At 43.7% G+C, this 18,006-nt stretch overlaps 4 protein-coding genes and 1 pseudogene across 4 annotated transcripts; 4 read left to right on the top strand and 1 right to left on the bottom strand.

Annotated features, from left to right (window-relative positions):
• Nucleotides 1–344: 344 nt before the first annotated feature.
• Nucleotides 345–912, top strand: LOC135802689 (salivary glue protein Sgs-3-like). Its single transcript, XM_065316304.1, has 2 exons — nt 345–424; nt 474–912. Exons 1-2 carry the CDS (start codon nt 345–347, stop codon nt 910–912), a joined length of 519 nt encoding a protein of 172 aa, XP_065172376.1.
• A 6,085-nt stretch (nt 913–6,997) lies between these two features.
• LOC135802688 (late histone H1-like) lies at nt 6,998–7,768 on the top strand. The gene has a single exon (XM_065316303.1). The coding sequence runs from the start codon at nt 6,998–7,000 to the stop codon at nt 7,766–7,768; it is 771 nt and encodes a 256-aa protein (XP_065172375.1).
• Nucleotides 7,769–14,491: 6,723 nt separating this feature from the next.
• LOC135802697 (histone H4-like) lies at nt 14,492–14,912 on the top strand (annotated as a pseudogene).
• Nucleotides 14,913–15,214: 302 nt separating this feature from the next.
• Nucleotides 15,215–15,839, bottom strand: LOC135802694 (histone H2A). Its single transcript, XM_065316309.1, has one exon. It carries the CDS (start codon nt 15,761–15,763, stop codon nt 15,389–15,391), a length of 375 nt encoding a protein of 124 aa, XP_065172381.1. The 5' UTR covers nt 15,764–15,839; the 3' UTR covers nt 15,215–15,388.
• A 196-nt stretch (nt 15,840–16,035) lies between these two features.
• On the top strand, nt 16,036–16,654 carry LOC135802695 (histone H2B-like). The gene has a single exon (XM_065316310.1). It carries the CDS (start codon nt 16,060–16,062, stop codon nt 16,429–16,431), a length of 372 nt encoding a protein of 123 aa, XP_065172382.1. The 5' UTR covers nt 16,036–16,059; the 3' UTR covers nt 16,432–16,654.
• Nucleotides 16,655–18,006: the final 1,352 nt, after the last annotated feature.

Below are 18,006 nucleotides of genomic sequence, written 5' to 3'. Positions count from 1 at the left end.
CATTAGTTTAATCTCCATGCTAGGCAAACTAAACGAAAAAATTATAAACTCCGAACTTACTAAACACACCCTTAATCACAAAATTCTACCTGATACCCAATTTGGATTCCGTAAACATCATTTTAAGTTTTACTATGTAAGTAATTTTAAGTTGTATTGTTTTATTTATTGTTAATATTTATTAATGTTTTCCGAAAAAAGTGTCGACTCTCTGAGCTCGAGCGCCAGCACCAAGTCGAGCGATAGAGAGTTCGCTAAGATTATAGAGAAAGATTACTGAGAAAGATTATTGAAAAATACCATCAACAAAACCAGCTACGAAGACAGCGTCTTCGGCGGTTTGCATGGACGGCGACACGGACGCCGCCCTCTCCAACTCCTCCACACAACGACAGCATCATCTGCGACCACGACCCAGTCGAAGGTCAAGATCTACCTCAAGGGTAGATCTTGTTCCGCCGCCGAGTCCAAAGCGGGGAAAAAGCGAGTCCGTCGGGTTTTTCTCCACGACGACTGGAGCCAGCCGTGAGGACGACGCCCACGGAGACCACGACTCCCACGGAGACGACACCCACGAGGACGACGCCCACGGAGACCACGACTCCCACGGAGACGACACCCACGAGGACGACGCCCACGGAGACCACGACTCCCACGGAGACGACACCCACGGAGACGACACCCACGGAGACGACACCCACGGAGACGATACCCACGGAGACGACACCCACGGAGACGATACCCACGGAGACGATACCCACGGAGACGACACCCGCGGAGACGACACCCACGACGGAGATGACTCCCACGGTGAAGAAGATGCCCACCGACAAACCGACAAGAGACAGCGAAGCCGGTGCGTTTGTGCGGATCCGCTCAACCGCCCCAGCCGCCGCCCCCGCTCACGCTTGATCAGAATGCGATCATTGAGCGTCTCGAACGGCGGTGCGACCGCCAAGCGGGCTCAGATATCTCAGCTTATCGCTGAGATTAGCCGCCTGAATGCAAAGCTGGAGCAATTGCTGCCCCGGCGCCCGGCACGTGCGATTGCGTTCGCGTTATTATTGCGTTTATGCGCGCCAGCTCGGGCGCGCTGGCGCGCGGACGCACGATCGTTTCATCCGGCGGTCGGTGTGCGACTGAGAACAAATTTTGTGAAAAAAATTTTTTTTAAATAAAATAAATATAAATATATATTTTTATTTAATATAGTCGATTAAAATAAAAATGTGTTTGCATTTAACGTGTTTTAAATCGATGCGATTGTGTTCGCGTTGTGCGCGCGTTGTGTGCGTTTATGCGCGCCCGGCACGGACGCGCTGGAGCTCGGACGCGTCCGTTCGCGCTCCGGCGGTCGGTGTGCGACTGAGAACAAATTTTGTAAAAAAAAAAAATTTTTTAATAAAATAAATATAAATATATTACATTGTATAGTCGGTCAAAATAAAAATGTGCTTGCATTTAACGTGTTTAAATCGATGCGATTGCGTTCGCGTTATTGTGCGTTTATGCGCGCCCAGCTCGGACGCTGGCGCTGGACGCACGTCCGTTCGCTCCGGTGGCGGTCGGTGTGCGACTGAGAACAAATTTTGTGAAAAAAAATTTTTTAAATAAATAAATATAAATATATATTTTATTTAATATAGTCGATTCAAAATAAAAAATATTCTTTACATTTTAAACGTCAATTTTTCAGGAAATCGATGCGGTGCGTTCGCGTTGTGCGTTTATGCGCGCCCAGCTCGAACGCGCTGGCGCGGACGCACGATCCGTTCGCTCCGGCGGTCGGTGTGCGACTGAGAACAAATTTTGTGTGAAAAAAAATTTTTAAATAAATAAATATATATTTTTATTTAATATAGTCGATTAAAATAAAATGTTTGCATTTAACTTGTCGGTTTAAATCGATGCGGTTATTGTTCCGCGTTGTGCGCGCGTTGATGGCGTTTATGCGCGCCCGGCACGGACGCGCTGGAGCTCGGACGCACGTCCGTTCGCTCCGGCGGTCGGTGTGCGACTGAGAACAAATTTTGTGAAAAAAAAAAAAAATTTTTAATAAAAATAAATATAAATATATATTTTTATTTAATATAGTCGATTAAAATAAAGTAGTAACTTTGCATTTAACGTGTTTAAATCGGTGGTGTGTTCGCGTTGTGCGCGTTGTGTGCGTTTATGCGCGCGCCCGGCTCGGACGCGCTGGCGGACACGCGTCCGTTCGCTCCGGCGGTCGGTGTGCGACTGGAGCAAATGTTATTGTGAAAAAATTTTTTTAAAATAAAAATAAATATAAATATATATTTTTATTTTAATATAGTCGATTAAAATAAAAATGGCATTTAACGTGTTTAAATCGATGCGATTGTGTGCGCGTTGTGCGCGTTGTGTGCGTTTATGCGCGCGCCCGGCTCCGAGACGCGCTGGCGCTGACGCACGATCCGTTCGCTCCGGCGGTCGGTGAGCGAATGAGGCAGATTCGGTGAAAAAAAAAATTTTTTTTTCTAGTAAAATAAATATATTTTTATTTTAATATAGTCGATTAAAATAAAAATGTGTTTACATTTAGCGTGTTTTAAAATCGATGCGATATTTATATTGATATTATTTTTATGTGTACCATTATATTTATGTATATATATTTATATACATATATTTTATTTTTGTTTCACCATTTCAGAAATGCATGCGTATTGCATGCATGCATGCATTTCATTTTCAGCGCCGAGATTTTAAAAGTTTAAAAGCGCCAAAAACGTATTGCTTCTTACAAGCACTGATGTGCGCGAAATAAACAATCGATTGTTGTTGACGCAGCAAGGTCTGAGTGAGCGAGCGAGCGAGCGAGTTGTATAATGTTACTCGCATAGCTTCTCGCTTGTGGTGTGAGGTTTCAGAAAATGCAAAATTGCAACATATGCATGAAAAAAAAGATTTAAAACGCATCATCAATTTAAGATGCGTTAAATGCATAACATATTTCATACATTTTATTATAATAAATAAATTGTAATATTTATTCACATAACATTTGATATGTTGTTTATATATATAATACTATATACGCAAATTTATAAAATATATTATAAAATATATCGTAATATACGTGAAATATTTATTGTGTTTATATTTAGCCATGTTTATTCGTTTCTTCGCTCATTATTGTGTGTGTGTGTGTGTGTGTGTGTGTGTGCGTGTTTATAAAATATATCGCAATAGGCATTGAAATGTTTTGTTATTATTTGTATTTTTATGTGTATGTTTATGTGTTTTGTTTATTCAAATATTTTGTTCGCACGCATTTGTGCATGCATTTCATTTTGCTTTAATAGTTTTGATTTTTAATTTGTTAAATAACTAAACACGCGATATTTATTAATGTTATTTTATTTTGGCAAAAAATTCTATTCTGAATTTGATCTCATCTCTGCGCACCGACGCTAAAGCCGGTCGAGCGTGGGGTCGAGCGCCTGCACTATCGCAGCGAACGTGGCAACCGCACAACACAAAACAAAACACATCGGTGAAAAAATGCGTTAAATGCCAGTGCATTTTTATTTCATTGTTATATTAAATGAATACTTGTGTATTACCCGATTATTATATTTTATTTTTGCTGGTAAAAAACATATAAATTTATTAGAAAACGGTAATATTAATATGTAAAATAAAATAAGCCGTAAATTTTTGGTTTTGCTTTTCTATGATTTTCTTTTGTTTGCGGCCCTGAAAACAATTTTCTATCCAGGTTTTCTACATTCTTAACGAATGCGTGCGTGCGTTCGCTGCGAAGATCAAAATGCGACTGAAACGTATGGAACCAAAATCTACAGAAATCGTGGCGTTTTCGGTCTGAGAGCACACCAGGGCTCCGCCTTTATATCCGGGGTAGTGCGTTGGAGCAAAGGGGCGCAAATTTTCATTTTTGTATTAAATAGTTTCGTACGTTTTATTTATATTTATTTTATTTAAAATAATTAATAAAATATTTATAAAATATTTATTTATAGATATATTAGAAAATACGACGTAATAATAAGGGTAAAATGTTATCGTCATTATTTTATATTTGTATGTTTATTCGTTTCTTCGCTCATGGTATTATTATTATTATTCTAGTATTGTGCGAGCACAAATTTATAAAATATAATAAAATAGGCGTGAAATGTTTGTTATTGTTGTATTTTTTATGTGGCATGTTTATATGTTTTGTTTATTCAAATATTTTGTTCGCATTTTATTGCATACATTTCATTTAGCTATGGTTTTGGGTGCTAATTTGTTATAGCCTTCGAAAGCACGCGATATTTTGTGTATTATTTTATTTTAACTAAAAAAAAATTCCATTCACAATTTGATCTCATCTGCGCACCGACCGCTAAAATGGGTGACGTCCGGTCAGGCGCTGCTATATTTAACGAACGTGCTTAAACGCACAACACAAAACAAACACATCGATTCAAAAAATGCGTTAAATGCCGGTGCATTTTGGCGCATTAATTATATTAATGAATACTTGTAATATGCCAATTATTATATTTTATTTTTGCTGGTAAAAACATATAGAATTTATTAGAAAACAGTAATAATAAAATAAAATAAATAAGTAATTTTCTGGTTTTGCTTTTTCTGCGGTTTTTAAATTCGCAGCCCTGAAAGAGCAATTTTCTAAGTGATTTTCTATTTTCTACACATTCTTAACGAATGCGTGCGTGCGTTCGCTGCGGTAAACATTCGCGAAAACGTAATAGAACCAAAATCTAAAAATCGTGGCGATTTTCGGTCTGAGCACAGGCTCCGCCCACTTCTATAGGGGTAGTGCGTTAGACAAGGGGCGCAAATTTTTCCCGTTTTTTTTTTGTATTAAATAGTTTCGTACGTTTTATTTATATTTATTTTATTTAAAATAATTTCTAAAATATTTATAAAATGTATTATAGATATGTTAGAAAATGACGTAATAATAAGGGTAAATATTTATCAGTCATTATTTTATATTTTGGCATGTTTTATTCGTTTCTTCGCTCGTTCGTGCGCGCGCGCGCGTGAGTGTGTGTGTGTGTGTGTGTGTGAGAGAGAATGTGTATGCGTGTATGAATCAGAAAATGCCAAATTGCAACATAAGCAAAAAATATTAAAACACATGTAGCGGTACTGAATTATATTGAAATAATTTTCATATTTTGTCATTTCGTTTTAATATTATATATTTTATATTATATAATATTAAAAATATTACTATATTATTAATTATATTATATTATATATATATTTTTTTGTTTATTTTCGCAAAAATATACCTATGCATGTGCATGCATGCATTTTCACATTCACATTTCACATTTCTCTGATACGTTTGGTTTTGGATGGAAAATTTAAGCATGTGTGTTTATTTACATGTGTTTACATTATTGGTGTCGGCCATGATGCATGATTGCGATTGTTGTTGACGCAGCAAAGTCTGATCGAGCGAGCGAGCGAGCGAGCGAGCGAGCGCGCGACCGTGCGCACTGCTTTTTGCTTTTGTTCGATTGTGCAAAATTGCGGAGCGGAAAACGTATAAATACAGGCTACCTATCAGCGGAACGCTGATAGACGAAGACGAAGACAAAGACAAAGACCAAGACTAAGAAACACACATGTATTTTTCAACAATTAATTAAAGAATTATTTTATATTTTCGCGGCGAGTGCGAGTGTGTATATGTATGTTGTATGATATAATATTTTAATAATTAAATATTAATATTTAAACCAGATTTAATTGTACGAGTTGCTCGCCGCGCGTTTTTACGCTTACGCTTACGCTGCGGCGAATATTTAGGTTTTTTAGGTTTTGCATCGAGCGGCAGCGATAGTGGCGCCGCGAACGTGCGGCGGACGTTTAGTGAACTAGCGCGTCAGTCGTGCGGCGCCCGCCGGCCGGAGCACATCGCCGCAGCCATGCAAAACGATCGAATTATTTACAATAATTATTTCAGCTGTGTTATTTCTGCTGCGCCGAATCGCATCGCATCGTGTCATTTTTTTCGCATTTTTTGCGAGTATTATATTTAAAATAATTGTTGCAAAATATTTTATGTTGCCAGCCAATATTATTTAATCCCGAATTATTTGCGTTCAAATAGGCATTTACATTATTAATTTTAACAAATTGCTTGCCGCGCGCATTTTTGTCGTGCGTACGGCGAACATTAGTTTTGTTTTTATGAACGTAAACGCACGTAAACAAACTGCAAGCTGGCGGACGTATCAAATTGCGTTTGCATGCAAAAACATTCCGCCGCTATATTGCGACGACGGCGACGACGGCGACGACGACGACGACGACGATGACGACGTCGTCATCAGCGTGGAAAACAAAGCGTTGTTTGTCCGGCAACGCTTGCACGTAAAACGTTCAACGCGTGTATCGCACGCGTGCATCGTGATCGCAGATGCAAGCGCAACTTTGCGCTCGAATTGCGCGTCTCAGTTTCAACATCGGTACGTGATCGGCACACGGTTAGAGCGAGCGTTAATTGGCAAATCATTTAAACGCATAAGCAGCGCGCTAGCGATAAAAATGTGCATTTTATAACGCGAAACGTTGGCGGATCGAGATCGGCAAAACTGTACCCGTTCGCTTTAATGTTTCGTCGCGCGTCGTGTTTTTATTTAATACTATCGATGCGCATACGTAAAGAAAGCGCGAAAATCGCTCTACACGTGTATGGCAAAATGGTGGGCGGCAAAGATCGACGCTCGCGTGCAAAGGGGCGGCAAAGTAGAGGCGTTGGTACGAAGTTGGATTTTCGAACGTTTCGCAGCCGCATACGATGCTGATGAAAAAACTGTTGACAGTCCGTGTACCAAGGTACCCTCATGCACTGTATTTTGCAGCCAGTCGCAGTTCGTCCGCCGAACAGTTCACATCGATACACTCGACACGCGTTTCTTGCTTTTTCGCAAATATCGTTCGATTTCGCTCGTGTTTAAACAACATAAACATAAACAACATCATGTCTACCGACGTAGCAGCCACCGCATCGGCTACCGCACCCGTCACTGCGTCGCCGGCGGCGAAAAAGGCGCCGAAAAAGACCGCTGCGGCGGCAAGTGCGTCGAAAGTGCCGCGCTCGAAGCCGACGCGCCCGCCAACATCCGAAATGGTGTGCAACGCAATTAAAGCGCTTAAAGAACGTGGTGGTTCATCGCTGCAGGCAATTAAGAAATACATCGCCGCCAACTATAAGGTAGATGCCGAAAAAATCTCGCCGTTTATTCGCAAATACCTAAAGAACGCCGTCACATCCGGCGTGTTGGTGCAAACAAAAGGTAAGGGCGCAAGTGGATCCTTTAAGCTAGCGGCGCCTGCATCTGGCAAAGCAGCCGCCGCCGCCGCTGCCGCCTCCGCGTCGGAGGGGGCCGCGAAGGCAAAAAAAGTTGTGAAAACAAAAAGTGCAACCGTAAAGCGCGCAAAGTCGCCGAAAAAAGCGACCGCCGCCGCCACCACCGCTGCAGCGAAAAAGAAGACCGCCGCCACGACCGCCGAAAAGAAGGTAAAATCGCCGAAAAAAGCACCTGCCGCCACCGTTGAAAAGAAGAAGGCCGGTAAAGCTGCCGCTGCCGCTGCGGTAAAGTCGCCAAAATCGCCGTCAAAAGCGAAAAAATCGTCGACGAAAGGTTCGCCCACTAAAAAACCGAAAGCGCCGAAGCCAAAGAAAACCAAGCCGACAGCGGCCGCCAAAACGACGGCAAAGAAAGCCGCCGCGTCGCCAAAAAAGAAATAAGGTGAATTGTTTACAAAACAGCATAGAAAATGGCCCTTTTCAGGGCCACAAAATCGAAAACATTATAGAAAAAACTATATTTTTTTATTATTATTATTGTTTAAATAAATTTTTAGCTTTTTTGCCAGAAAATATAAAATAAAATATATAAATTGTACGTATGAAATAAAAATATGCCCTGCATTTAAACGCGTGTGGCGTAGCGGTTCGAACGGACGTCCGTTCGCTGCGGCGATCGGTGCGCGAATGAGTTCGAATTCGGAAAAAAATTTTTTTTTTTCTTTTTTTTTTAAATAAAATAAATATAAACATGTATTTCATTTTTGTTTAATATTGTAAATCGATATAAAAATGTGCTTGCATTTAACGTGTTTTAAATCGATGCGATTGTGTTCGCGTTGTGTGCGTTTACGCGCGCTCGGCACGGACGCGCTGGCACTCGGACGCACGTCCGTTCGCTCCGGCGGTCGGTGTGCGACTGAGAACAAATTCTGTAAAAAAAATTTTTTTTTTAAATAAAATAAATATAAATATATATTTTTATTTAATATAGTCGATTAAAATAAAAATGTGTTTGCATTTAACGTGTTTTAAATCGATGCGATTGTGTTCGCGTTGTGTGCGTTTACGCGCGCTCGGCACGGACGCGCTGGCGCTCGGACGCACGTCCGTTCGCTCCGGCGGTCGGTGTGCGACTGAGACAAATTCTGTAAAAAAAATTTTTTTCGTAAAATAAATATCGGCATATATTTTGGCTAATATAGTCGATTAAAATAAAAAGTATTGTTTGCATTTTAACGTGTTTTAAATCGATGCGATTGTGTTCGCGTTGTGTGCGTTTACGCGCGCTCGGCACGGACGCGCTGGCACTCGGACGCACGTCCGTTCGCTCCGGCGGTCGGTGTGCGACTGAGAACAAATTCTGTAAAAAAAATTTTTTTTTTTTTAAATAAAATAAATATAAATATATATTTTTATTTAATATAGTCGATTAAAATAAAAATGTGTTTGCATTTAACGTGTTTTAAATCGATGCGATTGTGTTCGCGTTGTGTGCGTTTACGCGCGCTCGGCACGGACGCGCTGGCGGCATAGGACGCGTCCGTTCGCTCCAGCGGTCGGTGTGCGACTGAGGAACAAATTCTGTAAAAAAAATTTTTTTTTAAATAAAATAAATATAAATATATATTTTTATTTAATATAGTCGATTAAAATAAAAATGTGTTTGCATTTAACGTGTTTTAAATCGATGCGATTGTGTTCGCGTTGTGTGCGTTTACGCGCGCTCGGCACGGACGCGCTGGCACTCGGACGCACGTCCGTTCGCTCCGGCGGTCGGTGTGCGACTGAGAACAAATTCTGTAAAAAAAAATTTTTTTTTTTAAATAAAATAAATATAAATATATATTTTTATTTAATATAGTCGATTAAAATAAAAATGTGTTTGCATTTAACGTGTTTTAAATCGATGCGATTGTGTTCGCGTTGTGTGCGTTTACGCGCGCTCGGCACGGACGCGCTGGCACTCGGACGCACGTCCGTTCGCTCCGGCGGTCGGTGCGACTGAACAAGTTCTGTAAAAAATTTTTTAAATAAAATAAATATAAATATATATTTTTATTTAATATAGGTGATTAAAATAAAAATGTGATTGCATTTAACGTGTTTTAAATCGATACGATTTTTTTGTGGTTCTGAAAAGAACCGGTCATTATTTGTGGGTTATTGTGGTCGTATTGTGCGCTTAAGCGCGTTCGCCACGGATGCGACAGCGAAACCAGCTGGATAATCTTTGGGCATGATGGTTACACGTTTGGCGTGAATAGCGCACAAATTTGTGTCTTCGAAGAGGCAACCAGGTGGTACGCCTCGCTTGCCTCTTGCCAGTGCCGCGGCGGCTGACTCTGAAGCGCAGATCGATCTTGAAATCTTAGGCGATTTCACGCGCGCAAGACGTTGGAACTGGCTTGAAGTTTGCGGATGAGAAGTTCGGTGCTCTTCTGGTAGCGGCGAATTTCTCGGAATGCGACGGTGCCGGGACGGTAACGATGGGGCTTCTTCACACCACCGGTGGCTGGTGCGCTCTTACGCGCCGCCTTCGTCGCCAATTGTTTGCGCGGGCCTTCCCACTCGGTAGATTTGCGAGCGGTTTTGCTTGGTACGAGCCATGATGCACACACACACACACGAACGAACAGACGAACGGTGTTGACGCACTGAAGTCTGGAGCGAGTAACGGAGCGGGCGAAACTTTTTTTTTTTTTTTTTTTTTTTTCCCTCAAGTAAATTCAGTCGATCTCAAACATATAGCTTATGACAGCTTATCTTCTGTTGCGAATTTTGAAAGATTGCACCGCTCTTTCATAGTCTGCTTTCCTAATGGTCGCATTTTAGAAGCGACCTTCCGGATAAAACTCCTTTTCGGAGAGCTCCATATTTTTGTACCATTCTGGCCCTGCCAACTTCCGCCTTTACCGCGGGATCGGTGATGTAGTCGACCTCGGTAAGTCAGATTCGCGGTAATACGGGGGTCGGTGATAATCCGGAGGATTCTTCTAAGAATGCCATAAGGCTTTTCGGCGTCAACTTGGGTCCTCGGCGCACCACCTCACAGCCATACATTAACTGGGCGTACACCGTTGCGCTTTAAGATGGTGATTTTCGTATTGGCGCTCAATGTTCTTGACCACCATACTGAGTTTAGCATGAACGACGTCCCTCAAAGCAAAGCGCTCCTCATCTTCTCGTGGGGCCATTTCTTCCTACTGTCAAACGGCTCCCAGGTAAACCGCGCGACGTTGAATGGGGATAAGTCCGGCCCAAAACGGATCCGCTTTCTACTCGAGTTTACCTTCTTGCCAACTGACGGGATCTCGGTCTTCTTTCTATTAATTGTGAGTCTATTGACCCTACAGTATGCACTGAGCCTCTCTAAAGTGTTCTCCAAATCCCTTCCCGCCACAGCTCCAGGTTTTTGCCGCGACGACTATGGCGTGTCATCCCGCAAACTGGAGCACCGCCAGCTTTCGACGACTTCTCGATCACGTATGGTAGGTCGCCCACCGGGATGTTGAACAGCTTGGCGGTGAAGGACCGCGGGGAGGCCATCTGCAGCTAAATATTTGCCGATCTGTGATTGCCCTTCACGCAGACAAACTGGCGCTGATAGATGATGTACCAGATAATTCTCACGATGTCCCTTGAAGTTGGCCTTCAACATCTTATTCACAAGGGTATTCCCACCCATACCGAGTCTCACGCCTTCTCCAGGTCACGAGGCCGCAGCATCTTCAGCTGGAGCGCATCCGCCTCCTTAGCCAACGTGGCTAGATATTGCCGCCTGATGTACTGCTGAAGATACGCACATAGGCCAGACGCAGGCGATGCATGAACAGCTGTTTGTCTTTACTTGACTCTCGAGAGTCAGCAGCAGTAGAGACTCGTATAACAACGCCAAGATAGGGATTATACTGATTGGCGGTATTTGGCAACACGGTGGATCCTTTCCCTGCTGGGGATAGTGACAGCCTTGGCAGCCCTCCCATTCGCGTGGGTACCAGTCACCCTTGTTGGTAACCGGTTGAAAATCACCACCAACGACATTTACCGCCTTCTCTGGCATCATCTTGATCGCCTTTGGAGGCAAATTGTCGAGTCCAGGAGCCTTTCGCGGCCTCAGCGCTTTAATCGCCGCCTTAACTTGTTCCAAGGTAAAATTAACGGCCTCCCTTGGTTGTAGCGCTGGGATAAGTGGGTCTCTCGATAGGGCAGTCCCCGGCAGCTTGTTCACAAATTGCCCCTTAAAAACTCTCCAGTAATAAGAGCTTTTCGGCGTCTTCAAAATGTAAGACGCCGTCTTCGTCCTGATCGGGGCGTTTGGGGAAGCCCTTACCCTGAGCCTTTTGATGAGCGGCCAGAGGGTTCCCTTTTCCTCGCAATCTTCAAGCGTCTTATCCCATGAGCGTGACGCATGGGCACTTAGCATAGCGCGAACATTGTTTGCCAACTGGTGGTAGGTATTTTTGTCGCAACAAAGACCAGAGCGCCTCCACTTTGTCTTAGCTCTGTTTTTTCGTTGGACAAGCATCCTTTCCTCCGCGTTTAAGCCGAGCGGGTTGGTCGCTGTTTGCCTCCCGGTTTCCGTGACTGAATGGAGCGTTCTCTGCATAAAGTGAGTCAAATGTTCTAGCTGCTCGCTGGCGTCATTAAAAGGGCCCTCACGAAAGCTCGTCATGCGGTATGCATACTTAGGCCAGTTTACAAAATTCTGTCCCTCTCGACAGGTGCGACGGGTACATAGCCAGGTTAGCCGTGACCGGGAAGTGGTCGGATGATAACACATGCCTTGTGACTGGTTTCGACATGTGGACGCGCTTGGTAATGAAGAAGTCGATCACGTCTCCCCTGCGGTTTCCTCCGGGCATAGTTGTCGCATCTTCCGGGAAACGTGCGGTCGCCATCGTCTGAGTGATGATCGCAGCGAGCTCCCTGCCTCGTTTAGTGGATAAGCGGCTTCCCCACTGAGGACTTTTTGCGTTGAAGTCGCCCGCTACGATTATAGCCTCCTGTCTCCCCAGAATATCGACAATGTTACGCGACAGGCAATCCCTGTTCGGAGGTTGGTATATGGAAAAAAGATGAACCGTGTGTGGGCCGATTTTGATCGCGACTCCTACGACCTCTGATAATTTGTCAACCACTATGTTGTCCAGCCTCGCAAAGCAGATGTTTTGACGCACAGCAATTAGGACTCCACCACCTCTTCTACCGCCAGGCCGGTCTCGTCGCTCGATCTGGAACCCCTTTAGTCTAAAATTGTCCGATGGATGCAGGTGTGTCTCCTGGATACACATGATGGCGATATCTTGGTCTTGCATAAACAATTCCAGCTCAAACTTATGCCTAGCAACCCCATTGGCATTCCAGCTGCAAATGTTGAAATTTGTGCGATTATTGTCTGGCATTACGCTGGTTCAGCAATCTGTTAACAATTTTTTCGATTGTGGCTTCAAGAGGCACTGGTTTCAAACTTGGCGGCTGAATGGTTTCTTTTGGTTGTTGTTTAGCGGCCCACTGCGCCAGCACGCGAGTCACAATTTCCTCTATTTTTGATTCCAAGTTTACGTTATCGGTTGCGCTTGCATAAGAGCGGCCCTCTCGGACTTTGCTGTGTTCTATCAGGGTCCGCTGCCTTTTTTCTTTTGCCTCTCTAATGTTTCTGGGGTGTTGAGGGCACTCATAGCTAGAGGCAACATGAATGCCTTGGCAGTTAACACATTTCGGGCTGTCTGACAATTGTTTGGTGCATTCAAACGTCTGGTGGTTAGAGGCACACTTCAGGCACCTAGGGTCGAGCTGACATCGGAAGCTCACATGTCCCCACCGTTGGCACCGAAAACATTGTCGGTGGTCCGGGCTTTTACGCTTTGCCTCTACCTTGACCTGCAGATGGTTAATGTGGCGTAAATTATACAAATCTAACCCCTTTTCGTTTTTGGTCGCATTAATCGTGATAATTGGCAGTTCTCCCTTGCTTTTCGTGGTCATCCGTGCCACCTTAGTAACCGGGAAACCTCGTAGACGGAGATCCTCCTCGATGGACTCAACCGACATCTTGGTAGACACATTTTTAACCACAAATCGCAGCTCTTTCTCTTCGTCCAATTGCCAATTCACGTATTTAATCTTAGCCGCAGTGCAAACACGTATTAGCCTTCGGTATTCGTCCGGTGTATTAGTGAACACCTCAAAACCTTGACGTGCTGCCCGTATTGGCTTCCGCATTTCGATTTCATTCTCAGTCATCAACTTTGAAATAAAGAGTGGGTCGTAATCTTTGTCGAACAATATCATCGGAGGGAATTTCGGCTGCCTAGCAGGCGCGGGCAAAGCCGACGTCGTTGCTACCTCCTCTTCCGGTATGACCACCTGTTCTCCGTCCTCGAGCACGATCTTTTTGAATGTTAGCTTGGAATTCTTCTTCGGCATAGCAGGCTTAGGTGAAACAGACATCTTGCGTTTAGGCTTGCGGCTGTACGCCGTCGCAACGCTCTCCCTGGACTCGACTTCCGAGGAGTTGCGGCTAGTATGGTCGTTTGTATCAATCCCGTTGTCGTTCTCCTCGTTCTCATCTTGGCTTGTGGTCATGGCTTCATACTCATCAACCGAATCCGCGAGCGGTTCAAAAGAGTTGCGGGTCTCTACACCGTCTCCAAACCGACCAGCATCCTGTATTTTCCGTCGTTTATCCCGTTTAGAGCGGGCGGCCTCAAATCGCACGCGATCACGATCGCGTCGGTCCAACATCATCAACCGAGCGTTTTCGTTGGACAAACGCTCGTTCTGATCACTGAGTTGCCTGATTGTAACGGCCATTTCAGCGATTTGGCCCTTCAGACCCACTATCATCTCGATAACATCATGATGCGAACGGCTGTCACCGTCCGAATGGTCCCCCATGCTGAACGCACCGAAGTGGGCTCAACGCGGCGAAAAAATTCTCTCACTGGATATACGATGCACTAACGATGTTCACGCACTGAGTGCCGAGCGAGTAATGCGGGCGAAACGCCGATTTCGTTAATATATACCGCTCACTAGATGGCAGCACCGTACCGCGCGTCGGTCGGAGCAGGGCGGTGGAGGGTGGAGGGGGCGGGCGCATAAATACGTGCGCGCATAAAATTTTCACATCATTCTCATCTACGCGCGCGTAGCGTACACATCGTGTTCGAGTTTTTCCAACCTCAAATCAACATGACTGGTCGCGGCAAGGGAGGCAAAGGGGCTGGGAAAGGTGGCGCCAAGCGTCATCATATAAGGGACTACCGTGACAGCATCCGGGGCATCCGCCAAGCCAGCAATTCGTCGTCGCCCGCCGTGGTGGTGTGAAACGTATTTCTGGCCTCATCTACAGAAAACTCGTGGCGTGCTAAAGGTATTCCTAGAGAATGTCATCCGTGACGCTGTCACGTACACCAGAACACGCAAGCGGAAGACCGTCACCGCCATGGATGTCGTCTACGCACTGAAAGAGACAGGCCACTACGCTGCGTTTCGGCGGTTAAACGCGCCCGTTTCGTTCAGTTTTACCCGTTGACGATGCAACCGATGACAAAAAAACCGGTTCTTTTCAGAACCACAACATTTAATACGTATAGAAAATTAAATACAACAATTATTGTGGGTGTGTGAATAATAAATAATTTTTTTTGAAATTTATTTATATATATAATATTTTATTTTTGTTCTCTTTTTAATATATGTTTTTTCTCTTTTTATTTGCGTATCTTCGTTCTCTTTTTAATGTATGTTCTCTCTCTTTTTATTCGCGTAACTTCGTTCTCTTTTTATTGTATGTTCGCTCTCTTTTTACTTGCGTATCTTCGTTCTTTTTTTAATACATGTTTTTTCTCGTTTTATTTGCGAGCACACAAACACGCGCACGACGCGTATATTTTTACTTCAAAACATATAAAACAAATCTAATTTATTGTATTGTGCACTTTTATTTCAAACATAAAAAATTATAGGTTTATGTGTGTGTGTGTGAGGGCAATTTTTCTATAAATTTATTATTTTGTGGCCCTGAGAAGGGCCGTTTGATATTGATGTCGATATTTAAGGCTTCTTTTCGGTTTTCTTCGGCAAAAGCACGGCTTGAATGTTTGGTAAAACACCACCTTGCGCAATTGTGACGCCCGAGAGCAGCTTGTTTAATTCTTCGTCGTTGCGGATGGCAAGTTGCAAGTGACGTGGGATGATGCGAGTTTTCTTGTTATCTCGGGCAGCGTTACCGGCCAATTCCAGCACTTCAGCGGCCAAGTATTCCATAACGGCGGCGAGGTACACCGGTGCACCGGCACCGACGCGTTCGGCGTAGTTACCTTTACGCAGCAGCCTGTGGATGCGACCCACTGGAAATTGGAGTCCGGCACGCGATGAGCGCGACTTTGACTTGCCCTTCACTTTACCGCCTTTGCCTCTGCCGGACATGGTGATTCGAACGCGAACTTGAGCGAATATACAAACAAACGAACAGACGTGCCGACGACGTGCACGCGACGACGGTCGAACGAGAGTAGGCGCTTGAAGAGATTAGTGGAGGGATATTTGTAGATTTTTTTGCGTGCGCATTACGCCTTATCCCAGCACTGCCAGTATAGAAATTGGGCGGAGCCTCCGCTCTGACCGAAAAAGGCGACTATCCCCTGATATCGGTATAATAACGCTTCAGTCTCGTTTCGTCTCGCGCCGGGCGCCGCACGCACGCACGCACGCACGCATCCGCCATGCCACCGAAAACCAGCGGTAAAGCAGCCAAGAAAGCCGGCAAAGCCCAGAAGAACATTTCCAAGGGCGACAAAAAGAAGAAACGCAAGAGGAAGGAATCGTACGCAATCTACATTTACAAAGTGCTCAAACAAGTGCATCCCGACACCGGTATTCCGAGCAAAGCGATGAGCATCATGAATTCGTTTGTAAACGATATTTTTGAGCGCATCGCCGCCGAAGCGTCGCGTCTGGCGCACTACAACAAACGTTCGACCATCACCAGCCGGGAAATTCAGACCGCTGTGCGACTGTTGTTACCCGGTGAACTCGCTAAGCACGCCGTCAGCGAAGGCACAAAGGCCGTCACCAAATACACCAGCTCCAAGTAAACGACCGCGCACGATGACGTGTTTTTGCCAAAAACAAAAATCGGTTCTTTTCAGAACCACAAAATCGAAAATTTTACGGAAAAAAAAAACACAAAATTTTATATATGAACATTTGTTTTGTAATTGTAAAATATATCGTAATAATGGTAAAATATTATCGTTATTATTTAATATTTGTATGTTTATTCGTTTATTCGTCGATTAAAATAAAAATGTGTTTGCATTTAGCGTGTTTTAAATCGATGCGATTGTGTTCGCGTTGTGCGCGCGTTGTGTGCGTTTATGCGCGCCCGGCACGGACGCGCTGGAGCTCGGACGCACGTCCGTTCGCTCCGGCGGTCGGTGGGCGACTGAGAACAAATTTTGTGAAAAAAATTTTTTTTTTTAAATAAAATAAATATAAATATATATTTTTATTTAATATAGTCGATTAAAATAAAAATGTGCTTGCATTTAACGTGTTTTAAATCGATGCGATTGCGTTCGCGTTGTGTGCGTTTGCCGCCCCGGCTCCGGACGCGCTGGCGCTTGCTGGACGCGTCCGTTCGCTCCGGCGGTCGGTGTGCGACTGAACCAAATTTTGTGAAAAAAATTTTTTTTAAATAAAATAAATATAAATATATATTTTTGGCTAATATGGTCAGTTAAAATAAAAATGTACTTGCATTTAACGTGTTTTAAATCGATGCGATTGCGTTCGCGTTGTGTGTGCGTTTATGCGCGCCAGCTCAGACGCGCTGGCGCGCGGACGCACGTCCGTTCGCTCCGGCGGTCGGTGTGCGACTGAGAACAAATTTTGTGAAAAAAAAATTTTTTTTAAATAAAATAAATATAAATATATATTTTTATTTAATATAGTCGATTAAAATAAAAATGTGTTTGCGTACAACGTGTTTAAATCGGGCGTTTATTGTTCGCGTTGTGCGCGCGTTGTGTGCGTTTATGCGCGCCCGGCACGGACGCGCTGGAACGCGCACGTCCGTTCGCTCCGGCGGTCGGTGTGCGACTGAGAACAAATTTTGTGAAAAGAAAAATTTTTTTTTAACCAAATTAAATATAAATATATATTTTATTTAATATAGTCGATTAAAGTAAAATGTACTTGCATTTAACGTGTTTTAAATCGATGCGATTGCGTTTCGCGTTGTGTGCGTTTATGCGCGCTTCGGCTCGGGACGCGCTGCGCTGGACGCGCGTCCGTTCGCTCCGGCGGTCGGTGACGACTGAGAACAAATTTTGTGAAAAAAAAAATTTTTTTTAAATGAAATAAATATAAATATATATTTTATTTAATATAGTCGATTAAAATAAAAATGTGCTTGCATTTAACGTGTTTTTAAAATCAGTGCGGTGCATTCGCGTTGTGTGCGTTTAGCGCGCCAGCTCAGACAACGCTGGCGCGCGGACTTTTACGTCCGTTCGCTCCGGCGGTCGGTGCGACTGAGAACAAATTTTTGTGAAAAAAAAATTTTTTTTTAAATAAAATAAATATAAATATATATTTTTATTTAATATAGTCGATTAAAATAAAAATGTGTTTTGCATTTTAACGTGTTTTAAATCGATGCGATTGTG

Source organism: Atheta coriaria, unplaced genomic scaffold, assembly GCF_025399875.1.
Source record: "Atheta coriaria isolate IRGN ID8LTWV9N9 unplaced genomic scaffold, Caltech_Dcor_3.1 hic_scaffold_45_pilon, whole genome shotgun sequence".
Taxonomy (NCBI): Eukaryota; Metazoa; Arthropoda; class Insecta; order Coleoptera; family Staphylinidae; genus Dalotia; species Dalotia coriaria.
Note: the sequence above shows the minus strand (reverse complement) of the source record. Positions and strands in the feature narration are given on the sequence as shown.